The sequence below is a fragment of the Bombina bombina genome, chromosome 7 (genome assembly GCF_027579735.1).
Source record: "Bombina bombina isolate aBomBom1 chromosome 7, aBomBom1.pri, whole genome shotgun sequence".
Taxonomy (NCBI): domain Eukaryota; kingdom Metazoa; phylum Chordata; class Amphibia; order Anura; family Bombinatoridae; genus Bombina; species Bombina bombina.
In genome coordinates this window covers 598,281,454-598,300,555 of record NC_069505.1, presented here as the reverse complement: position 1 = coordinate 598,300,555, position 19,102 = coordinate 598,281,454, and the positions used below count along the sequence as shown (strand labels likewise).

The following is a 19,102-nucleotide window of genomic DNA, read 5'->3' as shown; positions in this document are numbered from 1 at the left end:
AGGCCCACATGTTATTTAGTTACTCATCCCTTTAAGATCTGAAGAGTCAATGCAAAATACTTTCCTTATAACTTCATTACCCACCTTCTGCTTTTATCAGACTTTTCCCCTGGTTGATCTTTTGGACATTAACCAGATATGGATCTTCTCCTCTCTCAATCTTTGAGACAAGTAAAGGCTTCACAAGAATATTTCCTAGTGGGACACATTGCAGTGGTTAATCAGTGGCATTTATATTTCATATTGAGCATGTATTGCATACGATTAAGTTCAGAACATTTGTTTAAAAGGGACAGTCTACTTGAACATTTATATTGTTTATAAAGATAGATAATCTCTTTATTACTCATTCCCCAGTTCTGCACAACCAACACTGTTATATTATTATACTTTTTACCTCTATGATTACCTTGTATCTAAGCCTCTGCAGACTGCCCCCTTATCTCAGTTATATTAATATACTTTTTACCTCTGTGATTACCTTGTATCTAACCCTCTGCAGACTGCCCCCTTATTCCAGTGCCCATGACTGACTTTTAGCATTTTAGCCAATCAGTGCTGACTCATAAATAACTCCACGGAAGTGAGCACAATGCTATCTATATGGCACACATTAACTAGCACTCTCTAGCTGTGAAAACCTGTCAAATGCATTGGGATAAGAGGCGGCCTTCAAGGGCTTAGAAATTAGCATATGAGCCTACCTAGGTTTAGCTTTCAACAAAGAATACCAAGAGAAAAAAGCAAATTTGATGATCAAAGTAAAATGGAAAATTGTTTAAAATTGCAAGTCCTATCTGAATCATAAAAGTTTAATTTTGACTAGACTGTCCCTTTAAGTAAATAAATAAAGGTGCAGTAAACTATCATACTTTTCCTTATGGAAAATAAAGGGTTAACAAATGTCTGTTAACAAACTAATCGTACGGCTGAACCTAACGGCCCTAGGAGCTAATCTTGGACATATAAACGATTTATTTTTTTCTGTGACAAAAGATCCAGGACATTTGGAAAGTTCTGCCTCTATTATAGAAAATAACCTGACCTTGGAAACTGTAGTTTCTAATGCCCACAGAAAATGACTCGGCTCACTAACTGGTGCCAAATACAAGATGGCCGTTCACACCATTATTCCCAGAGATTATGATGAACAGCCTATGACACAAAGGGTCATGAAGCCAATTTTTTTTCATAGTTCAGAACATACAAATTGTAAACAACTTTTCAATTTTCTTCTGTTATCAAATTTGCTTAATTCTCTTGGTATCCTTTATTGAAAGAGCAGCAGCGCACTACTGGGATCTTGCTGAGCACCTCAGGTGATTCACTGAGAAGATGCACACATGTGCAGCCACCAATCAGCAGCCAGATGCTGCTCCTGTGGCTATCTAGGTATGCTTTCAACAAAGGATAGCAAGAGAACAAAGAAAATTAGATACTAGAAGTAAATTGGAAAATTATTTAAAATTGTTTGCTCTGTCTGAAGATGAAATGTATTGTAGTATATAAATACATATTTTCTAAAAACACAATAATATGGATAAAAACATCAAGTAGCAATTAAAGGGACACTAAACCCAAATTTTTTCTTTCATGATTCAGATACAGAATACAATTTTAAACCACATTCCAATTTACTTCTGTTATATAATTTGCTTAATTCTTTAGATATCCTTTGTGGAAGAAATAGCAATGCACATGGGTGAGCCAATCACACGTGGCATCTATGTGCAGCCACCAATCAGCAGCTACTGAGCCTATCTAGATATGCATTTCAGCAAAGGATATCAAGAGAATGAAGCAAAATATATAATAGAAGTAAATTAGAAAGTTGTTTAAAATTGCTGCTCTATCTGAATCATGAAAGAAAACATTTAGGTTTCATGACCCTTTAATCGTGATTGATAATAATAGCTGTAGGAGAGGGTGTAAGCAGATATAAATCTCTGATAGGTTGTGAGACATTTAAAAGGCTGTGCTTTTAGAAATCAGACCCATAGAAACATAGAATTTGACGGCAGATAAGAACCAAAAAGGCCCATCAAGTCTACCCATATTACATGTTACTTTTTCCTTAGGATAGCCTTATGCATGTCCCAGGCATTTTTTAATTCCTACAGTCTTTGTGTTTACCACCTCAAATGGAAGTTTATTCCATGAATCCACCACCCTTTCTGTAAAAAAAATGCTTCCTCACATTTCTCCTGAATCTGATACCCTCTAAACTTTAGATTGTGACCCCTTGTTTGGGCATTTATTTTTTTGTGAAAAATGTTTTTGTTAGGCGTTATCTTGTAACCAGGGGTATGACTTGACACTTATCAGTATTCTACACCTTCACCTGGCACTGAATGAGTTACTTGGCGAGATCTCGGCAACAACAATTAGACAGGCAGCAAGTAAAGTCTAATCACTTGCATACAAAGAGAGAAGCGCTCTACCAGGAACGAACAACAGCTCAGTGGCTTGTTCTATGGCGATTTACCACCCGGAGGCAGCCTCTTTTAGACCAGTGTGCTTTTCACAGAAGAAAACTTTCCTGAAGTATATCAGTCTGATCCCGCCAAGTAAGGTCAGTTCAGCCCCGAAATACCAGGCAATTCTCCTCTGAACAAGGAACATGACAACCCCAGACGATCGTTTCGGCCTCGTCAGTGAGGTGCAGCCACATTCCTCTAAGCACACTGGGCAAGGAGTCCACGTCTGGTTTCCCCCATCACCCATAGGGAGACTTCCCCAGGGTCATAAAAAATTGCATACAAAGAGAGAAGCGCTCTACCAGGAACGAACAACAGCTCAGTGGCTTGTTCTATGGGGATTTACCACCCGGAGGCAGCCTCTTTTAGACCAGTGTGCTTTTCACAGAAGAAAACTTTCCTGAAGTATATCAGTCTGATCCCGCCAAGTAAGGTCAGTCCAGCCCCGAAATACCAGGCAATTCTCCTCTGAACAAGGAACATGACAACCCCAGACGATCGTTTCGGCCTCCTATGGACCTCGTCAGTGAGGTGCAGCCACATTCCTCTAAGCACACTGGGCAAGGAGTCTACGTCTGGTTTCCCCCATCACCCATAGGGAGACTTCCCCAGGGTCATAAAAATTTGCATACAAAGAGAGAAGCGCTCTACCAGGAACGAACAACAGCTCAGTGGCTTGTTCTATGGGGATTTACCACCCGGAGGCAGCCTCTTTTAGACCAGTGTGCTTTTCACAGAAGAAAACTTTCCTGAAGTACATCAGTCTGATCCCGCCAAGTAAGGTCAGTCCAGCCCCGAAATACCAGGCAATTCTCCTCTGAACAAGGAACATGACAACCCCAGACGATCGTTTCGGCCTCCTATGGGCCTCGTCAGTGAGGTGCAGCCACATTCCTCTAAGCACACTGGGCAAGGAGTCCACGTCTGGTTTCCCCCATCACCCATAGGGAGACTTCCCCAGGGTCATAAAAATTTGCATACAAAGAGAGAAGCGCTCTACCAGGAACGAACAACAGCTCAGTGGCTTGTTCTATGGCGATTTACCACCCGGAGGCAGCCTCTTTAGGTAACTAGCCATAGAGCAAGCTATTATGCTATTGTTCGTTCCCAGGTTGAGCGCTTCTCTCTTTTTATTTATGCAAATTATGACATTTTGGGAAGTCTCCCTAAGTGTGATGCGGGAATCCAGACGTGGACCCGTTGCTCAGTGTGCCTAGAGGGATATGGCTGCACCTCACTGACGAGGCCCACAATAGGCCGAAACGTACGTCTGGGGTTTTGCTGTTTCTCTCGTTCAGAGAGGGATTGCCTGGTATTTCGGGGCTGGACTGTACTGTGAAGTCAGGATCAGACTAATATGCTTCAGGAAAGTTCTTCTCTGTGAAAGGCACATATTGAGCAAAAAGAGGCTGCTTCTTGGGTGGTAACTAGCCATAGAGCAAGCTATTATGCTATTGTTCGTTCCCAGGTTGAGCGCTTCTATCTTTTTATTTATGCAAATTATGACATTTTGGGAAGTCTCCCTAAGTGTGATGCGGGAATCCAGACGTGGACCCGTTGCTCAGTGTGCCTAGAGGGATATGGCTGCACCTCACTGACGAGGCCCACAATAGGCCAAAACGTACATCTGGGGTTTTGCTGTTTCTCTCGTTCAGAGAGGGATTGCCTGGTATTTCGGGGCTGGACTGTACTGTGAAGTCAGGATCAGACTGATATGCTTCAGGAAAGTTCTTCTCTGTGAAAGGCACATATTGAGCAAAAAGAGGCTGCTTCTTGGGTGGTAACTAGCCATAGAGCAAGCTATTATGCTATTGTTCGTTCCCAGGTTGAGCGCTTCTCTCTTTTTATTTATGTAAATTATGACATTTTGGGAAGTCTCCCTAAGTGTGATGCGGGAATCCAGACGTGGACCCGTTGCTCAGTGTGCCTAGAGGGATATGGCTGCACCTCACTGACGAGGCCCACAATAGGCCGAAATGTACGTCTGGGGTTTTGCTGTTTCTCTCGTTCAGAGAGGGATTGCCTGGTATTTCGGGGCTGGACTGTACTGTGAAGTCAGGATCAGACTGATATGCTTCAGGAAAGTTCTTCTCTGTGAAAGGCACAAATTGAGCAAAAAGAGGCTGCTTCTTGGGTGGTAACTAGCCATAGAGCAAGCTATTATGCTATTGTTCGTTCCCAGGTTGAGCGCTTCTCTCTTTTTATTTATGCAAATTATGACATTTTGGGAAGTCTCCCTAAGTGTGATGTGGGAATCCAGACGTGGACCCGTTGCTCAGTGTGCCTAGAGGGATATGGCTGCACCTCACTGACAAAGCCCACAATAGGCCGAAACGTACATCTGGGGTTTTGCTGTTTCTCTCGTTCAGAGAGGGATTGCCTGGTATTTCGGGGCTGGACTGTACTGTGAAGTCAGGATCAGACTGATATGCTTCAGGAAAGTTCTTCTCTGTGAAAGGCACATATTGAGCAAAAAGAGGCTGCTTCTTGGGTGGTAACTAGCCATAGAGCAAGCTATTATGCTATTGTTTGTTCCCAGGTTGAGCGCTTCTCTCTTTTTATTTATGCAAATTATGACATTTTGGGAAGTCTCCCTAAGTGTGATGCAGGAATCCAGACGTGGACCCATTGCTCAGTGTGCCTAGAGGGATATGGCTGCACCTCACTGACGAGGCCCACAATAGGCCGAAACGTACGTCTGGGGTTTTGCTGTTTCTCTCGTTCAGAGAGGGATTGCCTGGTATTTCGGGGCTGGACTGTACTGTGAAGTCAGGATCAGACTGATATGCTTCAGGAAAGTTCTTCTCTGTGAAAGGCACATATTGAGCAAAAAGAGGCTGCTTCTTGGGTGGTAACTAGCCATAGAGCAAGCTATTATGCTATTGTTCGTTCCCAGGTTGAGCGCTTCTCTCTTTTTATTTATGCAAATTATGACATTTTGGGAAGTCTCCCTAAGTGTGATGCGGGAATCCAGACGTGGACCCGTTGCTCAGTGTGCCTAGAGGGATATGGCTGCATCTCACTGACGAGGTCCACAATAGGCCGAAACGTACGTCTGGGGTTTTGCTGTTTCTCTCGTTCAGAGAGGGATTGCCTGGTATTTCGGGGCTGGACTGTACTGTGAAGTCAGGATCAGACTGATATGCTTCAGAAAAGTTCTTCTCTGTGAAAGGCACATATTGAGCAAAAAGAGGCTGCTTCTTGGGTGGTAACTAGCCATAGAGCAAGCTATTATGCTATTGTTCGTTCCCAGGTTGAGCGCTTCTCTCTTTTTATTTATGCAAATTATGACATTTTGGGAAGTCTCCCTAAGTGTGATGCGGGAATCCAGACGTGGACCCGTTGCTCAGTGTGCCTAGAGGGATATGGCTGCACCTCACTGACGAGGCCCACAATAGGCCAAAACGTACGTCTGGGGTTTTGCTGTTTCTCTTGTTCAGAGAGGGATTGCCTGGTATTTCGGGGCTGGACTGTACTGTGAAGTCAGGATCAGACTGATATGCTTCAGGAAAGTTCTTCTCTGTGAAAGGCACATATTGAGCAAAAAGAGGCTGCTTCTTGGGTGGTAACTAGCCATAGAGCAAGCTATTATGCTATTGTTCGTTCCCAGGTTGAGCGCTTCTCTCTTTTTATTTATGCAAATTATGACATTTTGGGAAGTCTCCCTAAGTGTGATGCGGGAATCCAGACGTGGACCCGTTGCTCAGTGTGCCTAGAGGGATATGGCTGCACCTCACTGACGAGGCCCACAATAGGCCGAAACGTACGTCTGGGGTTTTGCTGTTTCTCTCGTTCAGAGAGGGATTGCCTGGTATTTCGGGGCTGGACTGTACTGTGAAGTCAGGATCAGACTGATATGCTTCAGGAAAGTTCTTCTCTGTGAAAGGCACATATTGAGCAAAAAGAGGCTGCTTCTTGGGTGGTAACTAGCCATAGAGCAAGCTATTATGCTATTGTTCGTTCCCAGGTTGAGCGCTTCTCTCTTTTTATTTATGTAAATTATGACATTTTGGGAAGTCTCCCTAAGTGTGATGCGGGAATCCAGACGTGGACCCGTTGCTCAGTGTGCCTAGAGGGATATGGCTGCACCTCACTGACGAGGCCCACAATAGGCCGAAACGTATGTCTGGGGTTTTGCTGTTTCTCTCGTTCAGAGAGGGATTGCCTGGTATTTCGGGGCTGGACTGTACTGTGAAGTCAGGATCAGACTGATATGCTTCAGGAAAGTTCTTCTCTGTGAAAGGCACATATTGAGCAAAAAGAGGCTGCTTCTTGGGTGGTAACTAGCCATAGAGCAAGCTATTATGCTATTGTTCGTTCCCAGGTTGAGCGCTTCTCTCTTTTTATTTATGCAAATTATGACATTTTGGGAAGTCTCCCTAAGTGTGATGCGGGAATCCAGACGTGGACCCGTTGCTCAGTGTGCCTAGAGGGATATGGCTGCACCTCACTGACGAGGCCCACAATAGGCCGAAACGTACGTCTGGGGTTTTGCTGTTTCTCTCGTTCAGAGAGGGATTGCCTGGTATTTCGGGGCTGGACTGTACTGTGAAGTCAGGATCAGACTGATATGCTTCAGGAAAGTTCTTCTCTGTGAAAGGCACATATTGAGAAAAAAGAGGCTGCTTCTTGGGTGGTAACTAGCCATAGAGCAAGCTATTATGCTATTGTTCGTTCCCAGGTTGAGCGCTTCTCTCTTTTTATTTATGCAAATTATGACATTTTGGGAAGTCTCCCTAAGTGTGATGCGGGAATCCAGACGTGGACCCGTTGCTCAGTGTGCCTAGAGGGATATGGCTGCACCTCACTGACGAGACCCACAATAGGCCGAAACGTACATCTGGGGTTTTGCTGTTTCTCTCGTTCAGAGAGGGATTGCCTGGTATTTCGGGGCTGGACTGTACTGTGAAGTCAGGATCAGACTGATATGCTTCAGGAAAGTTCTTCTCTGTGAAAGGCACATATTGAGCAAAAAGAGGCTGCTTCTTGGGTGGTAACTAGCCATAGAGCAAGCTATTATGCTATTGTTCGTTCCCAGGTTGAGCGCTTCTCTCTTTTTATTTATGCAAATTATGACATTTTGGGAAGTCTCCCTAAGTGTGATGCGGGAATCCAGACGTGGACCCGTTGCTCAGTGTGCCTAGAGGGATATGGCTGCACCTCACTGACGAGGCCCACAATAGGCCGAAACGCACGTCTGGGGTTTTGCTGTTTCTCTCGTTCAGAGAGGGATTGCCTGGTATTTCGGGGCTGGACTGTACTGTGAAGTCAGGATCAGACTGATATGCTTCAGGAAAGTTCTTCTCTGTGAAAGGCACATATTGAGCAAAAAGAGGCTGCTTCTTGGGTGGTAACTAGCCATAGAGCAAGCTATTATGCTATTGTTCGTTCCCAGGTTGAGCGCTTCTCTCTTTTTATTTATGCAAATTATGACATTTTGGGAAGTCTCCCTAAGTGTGATGCGGGAATCCAGACGTGGACCCGTTGCTCAGTGTGCCTAGAGGGATATGGCTGCACCTCACTGACGAGGCCCACAATAGGCCGAAACGTACGTCTGGGGTTTTGCTGTTTCTCTTGTTCAGAGAGGGATTGCCTGGTATTTCGGGGCTGGACTATACTGTGAAGTCAGGATCAGACTGATATGCTTCAGGAAAGTTCTTCTCTGTGAAAGGCACATATTGAGCAAAAAGAGGCTGCTTCTTGGGTGGTAACTAGCCATAGAGCAAGCTATTATGCTATTGTTCGTTCCCAGGTTGAGCGCTTCTCTCTTTTTATTTATGCAAATTATTACATTTTGGGAAGTCTCCCTAAGTGTGATGCGGGAATCCAGACGTGGACCCGTTGCTCAGTGTGCCTAGAGGGATATGGCTGCACCTCACTGACGAGGCCCACAATAGGCCGAAACGTACGTCTGGGGTTTTGCTGTTTCTCTCGTTCAGAGAGGGATTGCCTGGTATTTCGGGGCTGGACTGTACTGTAAAGTCAGGATCAGACTGATATGCTTCAGGAAAGTTCTTCTCTGTGAAAGGCACATATTGAGCAAAAAGAGGCTGCTTCTTGGGTGGTAACTAGCCATAGAGCAAGCTATTATGCTATTGTTCGTTCCCAGGTTGAGCGCTTCTCTCTTTTTATTTATGCAAAGTCTAATCACTGTTTTGTTTATCATAAGGCATCACAGACTTTTATAGACAATGGTTACAGTATTTGGGGTTAAACAATGACGTAATCATAATCACACCATTTGCTTAGAGCAAAGAACTTCATTAAAAATAAGGAATAAAAAGGAGTTGTACTGAGAAACAAACCGTTTTAGATAACGGTGTATCCGGGCGCATCGCATGTACATAGCAAGGCCATCGGACAAATTATTGAGATAAAGTGTTCAGCTTAAAACATCAGCATATTTTTTCTCACAGCATAATAACTACCTTATAATGAACTATAATAAACTCATCTTAAAATGGTATGCTTACACAAAATGGATTACTAGAGACAAAATGGTGTCGTCATGGTTATTTATTCTTACAGCTTCTATTTTATTAAGTCCCTTCATATATTTGAAGTTTTCAATCGTTTTTAACAATTGTTTTTATACAATTTTAATAAATATTTTTACTGCAAGCATGAGTCATTGTTTGGAGTGAAAGGGACAGAGCGAGACCATCCCATCACCGGGATCAATGAGCAGGGACACTGTGAGATCCCAGTCTGCTTCATTCAGCACATTGGTGCTGCCACAATTGTGAGTAAGCTTGTATATATCACGGCTGGTATCCATACTGAGTCACAATAGGAGGCGCCCTCCGGTCTGTGTTCCTTTCACACAGAAAGAACGAAATTTCAGTGAGTGACCGACACAAATGATATATTTTTTATTTTTTCAACAGGCCCAGCAGATTCACAATATACCATTATTATATTTATAAAAAACTGTAAACAATATGCAGAATTTTTGCATAGATTTTAGTAAATATTATTGAAAATGGCCCAGTGACTACGGCTGTTACTGTGATCACCTTACAAAATTGTCATTGTGGGTAGCCACATATGCGAAACAGAAGCCCATAGGGGCTTCTGGGATTTATAATATAGATTAGAGAGACCTTATTGTACAGTACAGCAATAAAAGGCCTATACAGACACAATTAATATATATTTTTTTAAGAGAGCAATTGGTCTACTAGAAAATAAACTTTATTAGGGTTCTCTAGACATAATAGATTTGTTTCTGCACATCTAATGTCCCATTACCTTGCAACGACCCATGTGTCTTGATTTTTTTTTAAAAGATCTGCTTGATATCTGCTCTTTTCATTGTTTGAAAGAGGAGACAATTCTTTTTCATATATGGGGGTCTTGGTTGTTTGTAGCTGCTATGGGAGCTGAGATTGAGGGGTTTAAATATCCTCCCCACTCTCTTGTAGGTTCTTGGTTCAGCCCCTTTGTGATGTCACCACGTGTGTATGTAGTGTTGTCAGCAGCATTGTGATGTCACCACTTGCGTATGTAGATTAGTGATGTCTCTAGCACTCACGAAGCAGCTGATGTTCAGCTAGCTCCCAGTAGTGCATTGCTGCTCACTTTAACAAAGGATAACAGGAGAATGAAACCAAATTGAAAATATAAGTAAAAAGTTAAAACATCTATACCCAGATAGCTCAGTCGGTAGAGCAACAGAGTTTTAATATGAGGGTTCAGGGTTCAAGTCCCTGTATGGGCGAACTCTTTCTATACTGTTCCTAATGATGTTTGTTAAAAACAAGAATTAAAGGGACACTGAACCCAATTTTTTTTGTGTGTGTGATTCAGATAGTGCATGTAATTGTAAGCAACTTTCTAATTTACTCCTATTATCAATTTTTCTTAATTCTCTTGGTATCTTTATTTGAAATGCAAGAATGTAAGTTTAGATGCTGGCCCATTTTTGGTGAACAACCTGGGTTGTTCTTGCTGATTGGTGGATAAATTCATCCACCAATAAAAAAGTGCTGTCCAGAGTGCTAAACCAAAAAAGCTTAGATGCCTTATTTTTCAAATAATGATAGCAAGAGAACGAAGAATAATTGATAATAGGAGTAAATTAGAAAGCTGCTTAAAATTTCATGCTCTACCTGAATCACAAAAGAAAAAAAATTGGGTTCAGTGTCCCTTTAAATATCAGTTGCAAAAACTGGGGTGAATAGGTGTTTGAATGCAAAGATTAAAGAAACACTAAGTGAAAATTAAACAATGGAACCTTATCGGAGTCTCGTCCACCTTGGGGGTTACCTTAATAGCTAGCTTTTAATAAATTGTTGTTACTGTCACAGGAATACTTATTATTTTTACAAGATATGACGAGTCCACGGATTTCATCCTTACTTATGGGATTACGCCTCCTGGTCAGCAGGAGGAGGCAAAGAGCTCCACAGCAGAGCTGTATATATAGCTCCTCCCTTCCCTCCCACCCCAGTCATTCTCTTTGCCTGTGTTAGTAATAGGAAGAGGCAAAGTGAGGTGCTAGTTATAGATTCTTCAATCAAGTGTTTATAGTTTTTTATGTAATACCACAGTGTATTATGTTGTTCTGGGGTGTAGCGTAGACCAAATCAATCTCTTCCATAACAATAAGAGAAGCATTTGGTGGCTTTTAAGCCATGGGAACTTGGGATTTTATTCTCACTGCGCCTCCCATTGATTGTATGCTGCCCTGTTTTGTGCAAAGTCTGAGGGAAGAAAATGCTCAGTACTGTTTGTTTCCACAGGCCAATGTGAAGGGAAGAAGAGAACTTCACAAGCTGGGTGAGATGCCTTGCTGCCGGGCAGCCTTCTAAAGGTAAGTGCTAAGCTTTGTTTTCTGATAAAACCCCTTTGGTGACAGAACACAGACAAGCTGGGGATTCATGGGTCTCAATTTTGGGGACTCCCTATACATGTTTTCAGAAAAGAGCTGGCACTTTTTATTTGAAAAACATATCCCTGACAGGGGGTTAGCTTTTCCAGGAGCAGACATGTATTATAAGCAACCCAGCGGCTTCTGTTTAGTTCTCAGCCGACAGGGAGGGTTCCCCTAGCTTGCTGACACTGTTATGTAGGACCGGACTCCTAATACTTATTTTGAAATAAAGAACAGGCCGTGGGTAGTAGTTATCCGGCTTTTGCACGCCTAGGATAAGGGATTTAATCTGTACCGAAGTGCGTATAATGTCCCCTTTTATATGAGGTACTCATGCTTACTACGGCTTTTTTACAAGTAGAAGCCGACAGGTTTTTTTTCGTTAATTGTGTGCTGCTGAAAATGTTTATATAACTTTGATTATTAGCCGCATGGATGTTTAAAACTATCAATACGCCCACGATGGGCGGTTTTGTGATACGCGCCATTATGGGCGCGCCATTTACTTGTCCCGGCGGTTCCGGGTCGTATACGCCCACGATGGGCGGAGCTGTTACCCGCCATTGAGCACGCAAACACTTTTTACTCTCTTCGACGGATTGCCGAATACCTCCTCAGCTGTGTTTACAGATACAGCTGAGAGGTCTTTGCGCTGTCCGGAGAGACTGGGGTACATGTGACGATTTATAACAAGAAAGATCTTCAGCCCGTTTGGATAGTGGCAATAATTGTTGATAATTGTTAAAAATTCCTATTATAGTGGGGAGTTTATGTTGTACCGGTGCTACGGATATGGTTTATGCTCAGTTACCAGGGGGTAGTGCCTTTATCATTCTAAATATGTTCATACGTTTTGTTTCTATTCTATGTCAAGAAACAACGATAGCAGTGCTATTCTGTTTTTCCCTGTGCCTCAGAAGTAAATCCTTTTCAGATGAATTCTGTACACTATTTGCTTACACATGACCTGTGGGGTTTCATAAGACTAAGCAGGCACTACAGGGGATTTTCAGTTTTTTCTGAGACCAAACTGCCTGAACTGTAGATTACATGCCAAAGCACACCTGTGATTATATCCAAGAAGAGACTGTTAACAATATCCTAGTTCTCTCCTGCTCAGTTATAGATCCTTTTCTTGATGCAGTTTTGCTGTTTAATGTATTCAGCTTTGTGCTTAGAATGAAACAAGTGCCCACATAGAATAAAGTTATTTTTGACCACATGCGGTGCTCTGTGGTTCCTTATAACGTTCATATAAATAGTGTGCACTAGACATGGTTGCTTGCATGATAATTGCAATAGCTATTGACAGCAAGGTTAACATCCAACTTGGGAATTTCTGGCACAGAAATAAGTGCATTTAAAGTGACAGTAATGTTTTTTTGTGTTAATTATCTGTAAGCATTGCTTTTCCTGAAACTCTCCTTTTATGGCTACAAGCTATAATCATCCGTTGAATAACTAAGCCACCTAGCAATCGGAGGATGGGGTGTCTGAAATGCTGGTTTTCCCTCTACCAGGTCATGTATCCTATAGTGAATGCTATTGGGATTTTTGGAAGGTGGTTTCTAAGATGGTAGGAAGTTGTTTTTACTTCAACTAAAGGTTCTACTATCACTTTTGAGGATAGTTGTATCTCAAGGGCCATAGGGAAATTAGAGGGTCTCCTTGTCTGTTTTTATGGCCATCAGGGTTTGCCTTCACAACCTGCGGCTTACATTGTCAGGGTCCCGACTGCGACTGCTTCGTGATTTGACGCCCTGGACGAATATCTTAGGTCTGAGATTTTTTCAGAATACAGGAAGGAATTGAAGTTCTTATGATTGACTAATTCCTTTTAAGGGGAAGACTCTATTCGGACCTGACCTAAAAGAGATCATATCTGACATTACAGAAGGTATGGGCCATCTCCTACCTCAGGATAAGAAGTCTAAACAGAGGGGTAGACAGAATAATTTTTGTTCCTTTCGAAACTTCAAGGGAGTTCCACCTTCCTCTTCCGCTAAACAGGAAGGGAACTTTGCACAAGCCAAGTCTGTCTGGAGAACCAACCAGGCTTGGAACAAGAATAAACAACCCAAGAAGCCCGCTGCTGCTCCCAAGACAGCATGAAGGGGCGGCCCCGATCCGGGACCGGATCTAGTAGGGGGTAGACTTTCTCTCTTTGTCCAGGTTTGGATAAGAGACGTTCAGGATCCCCGGACACTAGAAATCGTGTCCCAGGGGTATCAACTGGAGTTCAAAAATTCCCTCCCAAGGGGAAGGTTTCTTCTTTCACGATTGTCTGTAGACCAGATAAAAGGAGAGGCGTTCTTACGTTGTGTAAAAGACTTCTCCACTATGGGAGTAATTTGTCCCGTTCCAGTGCAGGAACAGGGGCAGGGGTTTTACTCAAACCTTTTTGTGGTTCCCAAAAAATAGGGAACGTTCAGACCCATTTTAGATCTCAAGAGTCTAAACAAGTTTCTCAGAGTCCCATCCTTCAAGATGGAGACGATTCGGACAATTTTTCCATTGATCCAGGAGGGTCAATATATGACTACCGTGGACTTAAAGGATGCATATCTTCATATTCCTATCCACAAAGATCATCACCAGTTCCTAAGGTTTGCCTTCCTGGACAAACATTTTCAGTTTGTGGCTCTACCTTTTGGGCTGGCTACAGCACCCAGAATATTCACGAAGGTTCTAGGGTCTCTGCTGGCGATTCTCAGATTGCGGGGCATTGCAGTGACGCCTTATCTGGACGATATTCTGATCCAGGCGTCATCTTGACTGACAAAGTCTCATACCGACATGGTTCTGTCCTTTCTAAGGACTCACGGGTGGAAGGTGAATATAGAAAAAAGTTCACTAATTCCTCAGACAAGGGTTCCTTTCCTGGGAACTCTAATAGAGTCGGTATCCATGAAAATCTTCTTAACGGAGGTCAGAAGGTTGAAGATTCTGAATACATGCCGAGCCCTTCAGTCCAATCCTCGACCATTAGTGGCTCAGTGCATGGAGGTGATTGGATTGATGGTGGTGGCAATGGACATCATTCCGTTTGCTCGTTTTCATCTCAGACCTCTACAACTGAGCATGCTCAGACAGTGGAATGGAGACTAGGCAAATTTGTCTCCTCAGATAGATCTGGATCAGGAGACGAGAGACTCTCTTCTTTGGTGGTTGTCACAGGATCATCTGTCCCAGGGGACGTGCTTCCACAGACCCTCATAGGGGAAAGTGACAATGGACGCCAGTCTACTAGGATGGGGTGCAGTCTGGAATTCCCTGAAGGCTCAGGGTGTGTGGACTCGGTCGGAGTCTCTACTTCCAATCAATATTCTGGAATTGAGAACAATTTTCAATGCGCTTCAGGCTTGGCCTCAGTTGGCTTCGGCCAAATTCATCCGTTTTCAGTCGGACAACATCACGACTGTTGCTTACATCAATCATCAGGGAGGAACAAGGAGTTCCTTGGCGATGACAGAAGTATCCAAGATAATTCGGTGGGCGGAGGCTCACTCTTGTTATCTGTCAGCAATCTACATCCCAGGTGTGGACAACTGGGAGGCGAATTTTTTGAGCAGACAGACGTTTCATCCAGGGGAATGGGAACTCCATCTGGAGGTCTTTTACACCCTGATTCTCAGGTGGGGCAGACCGGAATTGGATCTGATGGCGTCTCGTCAGAATGCCAAGCTCCCAAGATTCGGATACAGGTCCAGGGATCCTCAGGCCGAACTGATAGATGCCTTGGTCTTTCAACCTAGCTTATGTGTTTCCTCCATTTGCTCTCCTTCCCCGGGTGATTGCTCGGTTCAAACAGGAGAGGGCTTCAGTGATTCTCATCGCTCCTGCATGGCCTCGCAGGACTTGGTATGCCGATATGGTGGACATGTCCTCTCTGCCGCCGTGGAAGCTTCCATTGAGGCAGGACCTTCTTATTCAGGGGCCCGTCCATCATCCGAATCTAGTTTCTCTGCAGCTGACTGCTTGGAGATTGAACGCTTGATTTTATGTAAGTGAGGGTTCTCTGATTCGGTCATTGATACCTTGATTCAGGCACGCAAGCCTGTTACTAGAAAGATTTACCATAAGATATGGCGTAAATATCTTTATTGGTGCGAATCCAAGGACTACTCATGGAGTAGGGTTAGGATTCTATATTTTCTCCATGAAGGATTAGAGAAAGGATTGTCAGCAAGTTCCTTAAAGGGACAGATTTCTGCTTTGTCTATTTTGCTTCACAAACGTCTGGCAGATGTTCCAGATGTTCAATCCTTTTGTCAAATCAGGCCTGTGTTTAGACCAATTGCTCCTCCTTGGAGTTTGAATTTAGTTCTTTTTTTTTTTTTTTTTTTAGTATGAAACTCTAGTTCTTTTTAATATGACAAAACCCATGGTTTCTGCATCGATATAAACATGTAGATATCATTATAATATGCACTTAAACGCTCCACTTGGTAAAACACAAAGGCTGGATAATGCTCCTCAATAAGTATCAGTTTTATAGTTATTAACTTGTCAACATTATGGGGAAGACAAATGTTTTATAAACTTACTGGAAATAAAAACACGCAGTTCTTATTGGTTACTACGAGTTCTGAAGTGCCGAGTGATGTAAAAGCGCCTTGTGAGAGCATCACTAAATCATACATAGACTGCTGGGCAGAGATGTATCAGAGTCTGCACATGACTACCACACGCTTCCTAGATCTTGGTGCATATGTGGCCATGTAATGAAACCATTGTGTGGCGTCTATTGGTTCTCGGTAGCAGTGCTTAGTAAGTATGACCACAACTTCTATTGAAATGCCTACATGTGCCCCACTTGTACGGCTCCTACGCGATGGAGAGAAACCAGGGAGGCTGAAAGGTTGGACTGCAAGAAAACTAAGATTCATGTTAGCATGTGTTTTTGGTTAATATATAAATGGGTTCAGGTTAACGTTACAATGCAAACACAGTATGGTATAATAAAAAAGGGGTCTAGTGTGTCAGTCTGTAGGTGGCCAGATGCTGAGATTCTCTCATCATGTGATAAAAGGGTCAGAATTGGAGCGCTACTGGAGTGCGTATTTCCTTAAACATTCAGAAATAATGAATGCACAGCCGTATGAAGCGGTCAGATTCTGGTCACTGGACCGTCCAAACAAAAACCCTACACAGCTTCCTGACCATGTGACCAAACTAGGATTCAAACATTTAGTGGGATCACAAAAACTTAAGAGGAGGCTTAGGAAGGTAAAACAAAAACAGCAGTAAAGGGAGGTGCAGAATTTCTTCCACCAACTATTTTAATAAGTTATCTACAGTATTGGCAAACTGTATCTCTTCCTGCTTGTTAACACCAAGCCAGCAAACACTCACAAGCCTCATCACCCTTCTGCCAATTGCTGGGCGAATTGAGCCACTTGAGAGGGGGAAAAAAAAAATTACAACATAAAGGGAGCTTTTTTTTTTGTGTTGACCTTTGGCACCTGGAAGGGCAGATTTCTACACGCAGGACTGCGCCTTAGAATGGTTTTGCAACAAAGTAATTCTATTGGCTGAGTCAGGTACACGCAAGTTTTGGGAGCTCTTGTAGAGTATCTCGGAGATTAGATGTCCATCTCGAACTGAGAATCGTCACCCAGGTTCGTCTTCCTGTCATGATTGTTCAAGTTTTTTGTTTCTACTTTGGCCTCCACTACAGCCGTATTAGGGCTGGTTACCCCTGGGATATCAGGCAGGCGGTGGGGAGGAGTCTGAGCCAGGGGGGAATTGCGGCGGTCCAACAGGAACTTGCGATCATAAATGATCCGGGTACTCCCCGGGGTGGTGGAGAAGAGCGTGCCGCCCGGAGTGGTGCAGTAGTCATGAGGTAGCTGAGAGGAATCGCTGATGGGGATGGTCCTGGTGGGGATAGCCCGGCTCTGGCTGTGCTGGTGCCCGGTTGACATGGTCTTGGCCCGGCGGTGACTGATAGCTGGGGAGACAGGCGGTGAGGCAGGGCCGGGCGGGAGGGAGGAGGAATAGGCCGCGCACGGGGAGGCGGGACCGGGGGCCTGAATTTAGTTCTTAATGTTCTTCAAGGGGTTCCGTTTGAACCGATGCATTCCATAGATATTAAGTTGTTATCTTGGAAAGTTTTATTTTTGGTTGCTATTTCTTCTGCTCACAGAGTTTCTGAGCTTTCAGCTTTACAATGTGATTCTCCTTATCTTATTTTCCATTCTGATAAGGTGGTCTTACGTACCAAACCTGGTTTCCTTCCTAAGGTTGTTTCTAATAAGAATATTAATCAGGAAATTGTTGTTCCTTCCTTGTGTCCTAAGCCTTCTTCTAAGAAGGAGTGTTGGTTACTTAACTTGGACGTAGTCCGTGCCCTGAAGTTTTACTTGCAGGCGACTAAAGATTTTCGTCAATTATCTTCATTATTTGTTGTTTTTTCTGGAAAACGTAAGGGCCAGAAAGCTACGGCTACCTCTTTTTCTTTTTGGCTGAAGAGTATCATTCGTTTTGCATATGAGACTGCTGGACAGCAGCCTCCTGAAAGAATTACGGCTCATTCTACTAGGGCTGTGGCTTCCTCATGGGCATTTAAAAATGATGCTGCTGTTGAACAGATTTGCAAGGCTGCAACTTGGTCGTCTCTTCACACTTTTTCCAAATTTGATACTTTTGCCTCGTCCGAGGCTGTTTTTGGGAGAAAGGTTCTTCAAGCAGTGGTGCCTTCCGTTTAGGTTCCTGTCTTGTCCTCCCTTTCATCCGTCTCCTGTGGCTTTGGTATTGTTTTTTTCTTTTTAAAGTAATTTTCTTTTATTGAGAATAATTCACAAAATAAGACAGGAAAAAAAAAAAAAGACAAAAACAAATCTCAAATAAAATATGCCACGCAGGGCAAGATGACAGGTTTGATCAAGATACAAATATATATACATTAAATACAAAAGAGGAAAAAAAGAGTTAGTGTCATACACATAATATTGACAGACATTGACCGTTTATATTATTATAATAATGAGCTAAACTTAGTAGCCTATGTCTTTCGGTCGTCTTTAAATAAAAACTACGCTTAATATTTGCAAAGATGAAAGATGACTGAACATAGAATCATAACTCAAATAGCGTAGACTAACTCGGACAAAATAACCATTGGGGCACAATTGAGGTTTATAATACATAAATATCATCTTAGCTTAATAAACTTAAGCCGTAAGTACCCAAAAAATAGATAACTTAACAGTCTAGGGTTCATCATTTTAACTTGATGAATCTAAAAGAAAGAAAAATAGTTTTTTACCTCTTACTTAATTCAGATTCCCTATCAGACAAATGAGAGAAAAAAAAAAAAAAAAAAAAAGAAAAAGTAAATTAAGTTCCTCCTCTCCCCCCCGCCCCCCCCCCCCCTCAGCCAACGCCGAAGCTATCATTGTGAATGATCATTACCTTGGTTCATAGCACTCCTATTCCCTGTAACAGGAAATCCATGAAGCCGGAAATTCACCATGCAATACAAGATCTGCAAAACTATCTGAGCTTAAAAATGGGGACAAGATACGTTTTTGGATGGGTAGGGTATAGGACTTAATTATGGGTAGCCAGTCCAAAATGAACTTTTTTATTTTTTTTTCATTAGAAGATTTAAGGTGAAAAGATTCAAAGATTATTTGATTCTGTATCTCTTGCGTAACCATGGCAAAGGAGGGTACATACTTTGATTTCCAGTTTTTTGTGATGAGATGTCTAATAGACATGATAATGGATACTAAGGTTTTTGATC

General features: G+C 42.9%; 2 protein-coding genes across 2 annotated transcripts in view; both read right to left on the bottom strand.

Annotated features, from left to right (window-relative positions):
* LOC128667190 (oocyte zinc finger protein XlCOF6.1-like) overlaps window positions 1–19,102 on the bottom strand; it is a 49,859-nt gene that overhangs the window by 4,188 nt on the left and 26,569 nt on the right. The window contains exon 3 of the mRNA XM_053722119.1: window positions 85–195. Within this exon, the coding sequence (XP_053578094.1) occupies window positions 85–195 (111 nt within the window). The remainder of the gene's footprint in view (window positions 1–84; window positions 196–19,102) is intronic.
* LOC128667193 (eukaryotic translation initiation factor 4E-binding protein 2-like) lies at window positions 16,600–17,377 on the bottom strand. The gene has a single exon (XM_053722122.1). The coding sequence runs from the start codon at window positions 17,277–17,279 to the stop codon at window positions 16,938–16,940; it is 342 nt and encodes a 113-aa protein (XP_053578097.1). The 5' UTR covers window positions 17,280–17,377; the 3' UTR covers window positions 16,600–16,937.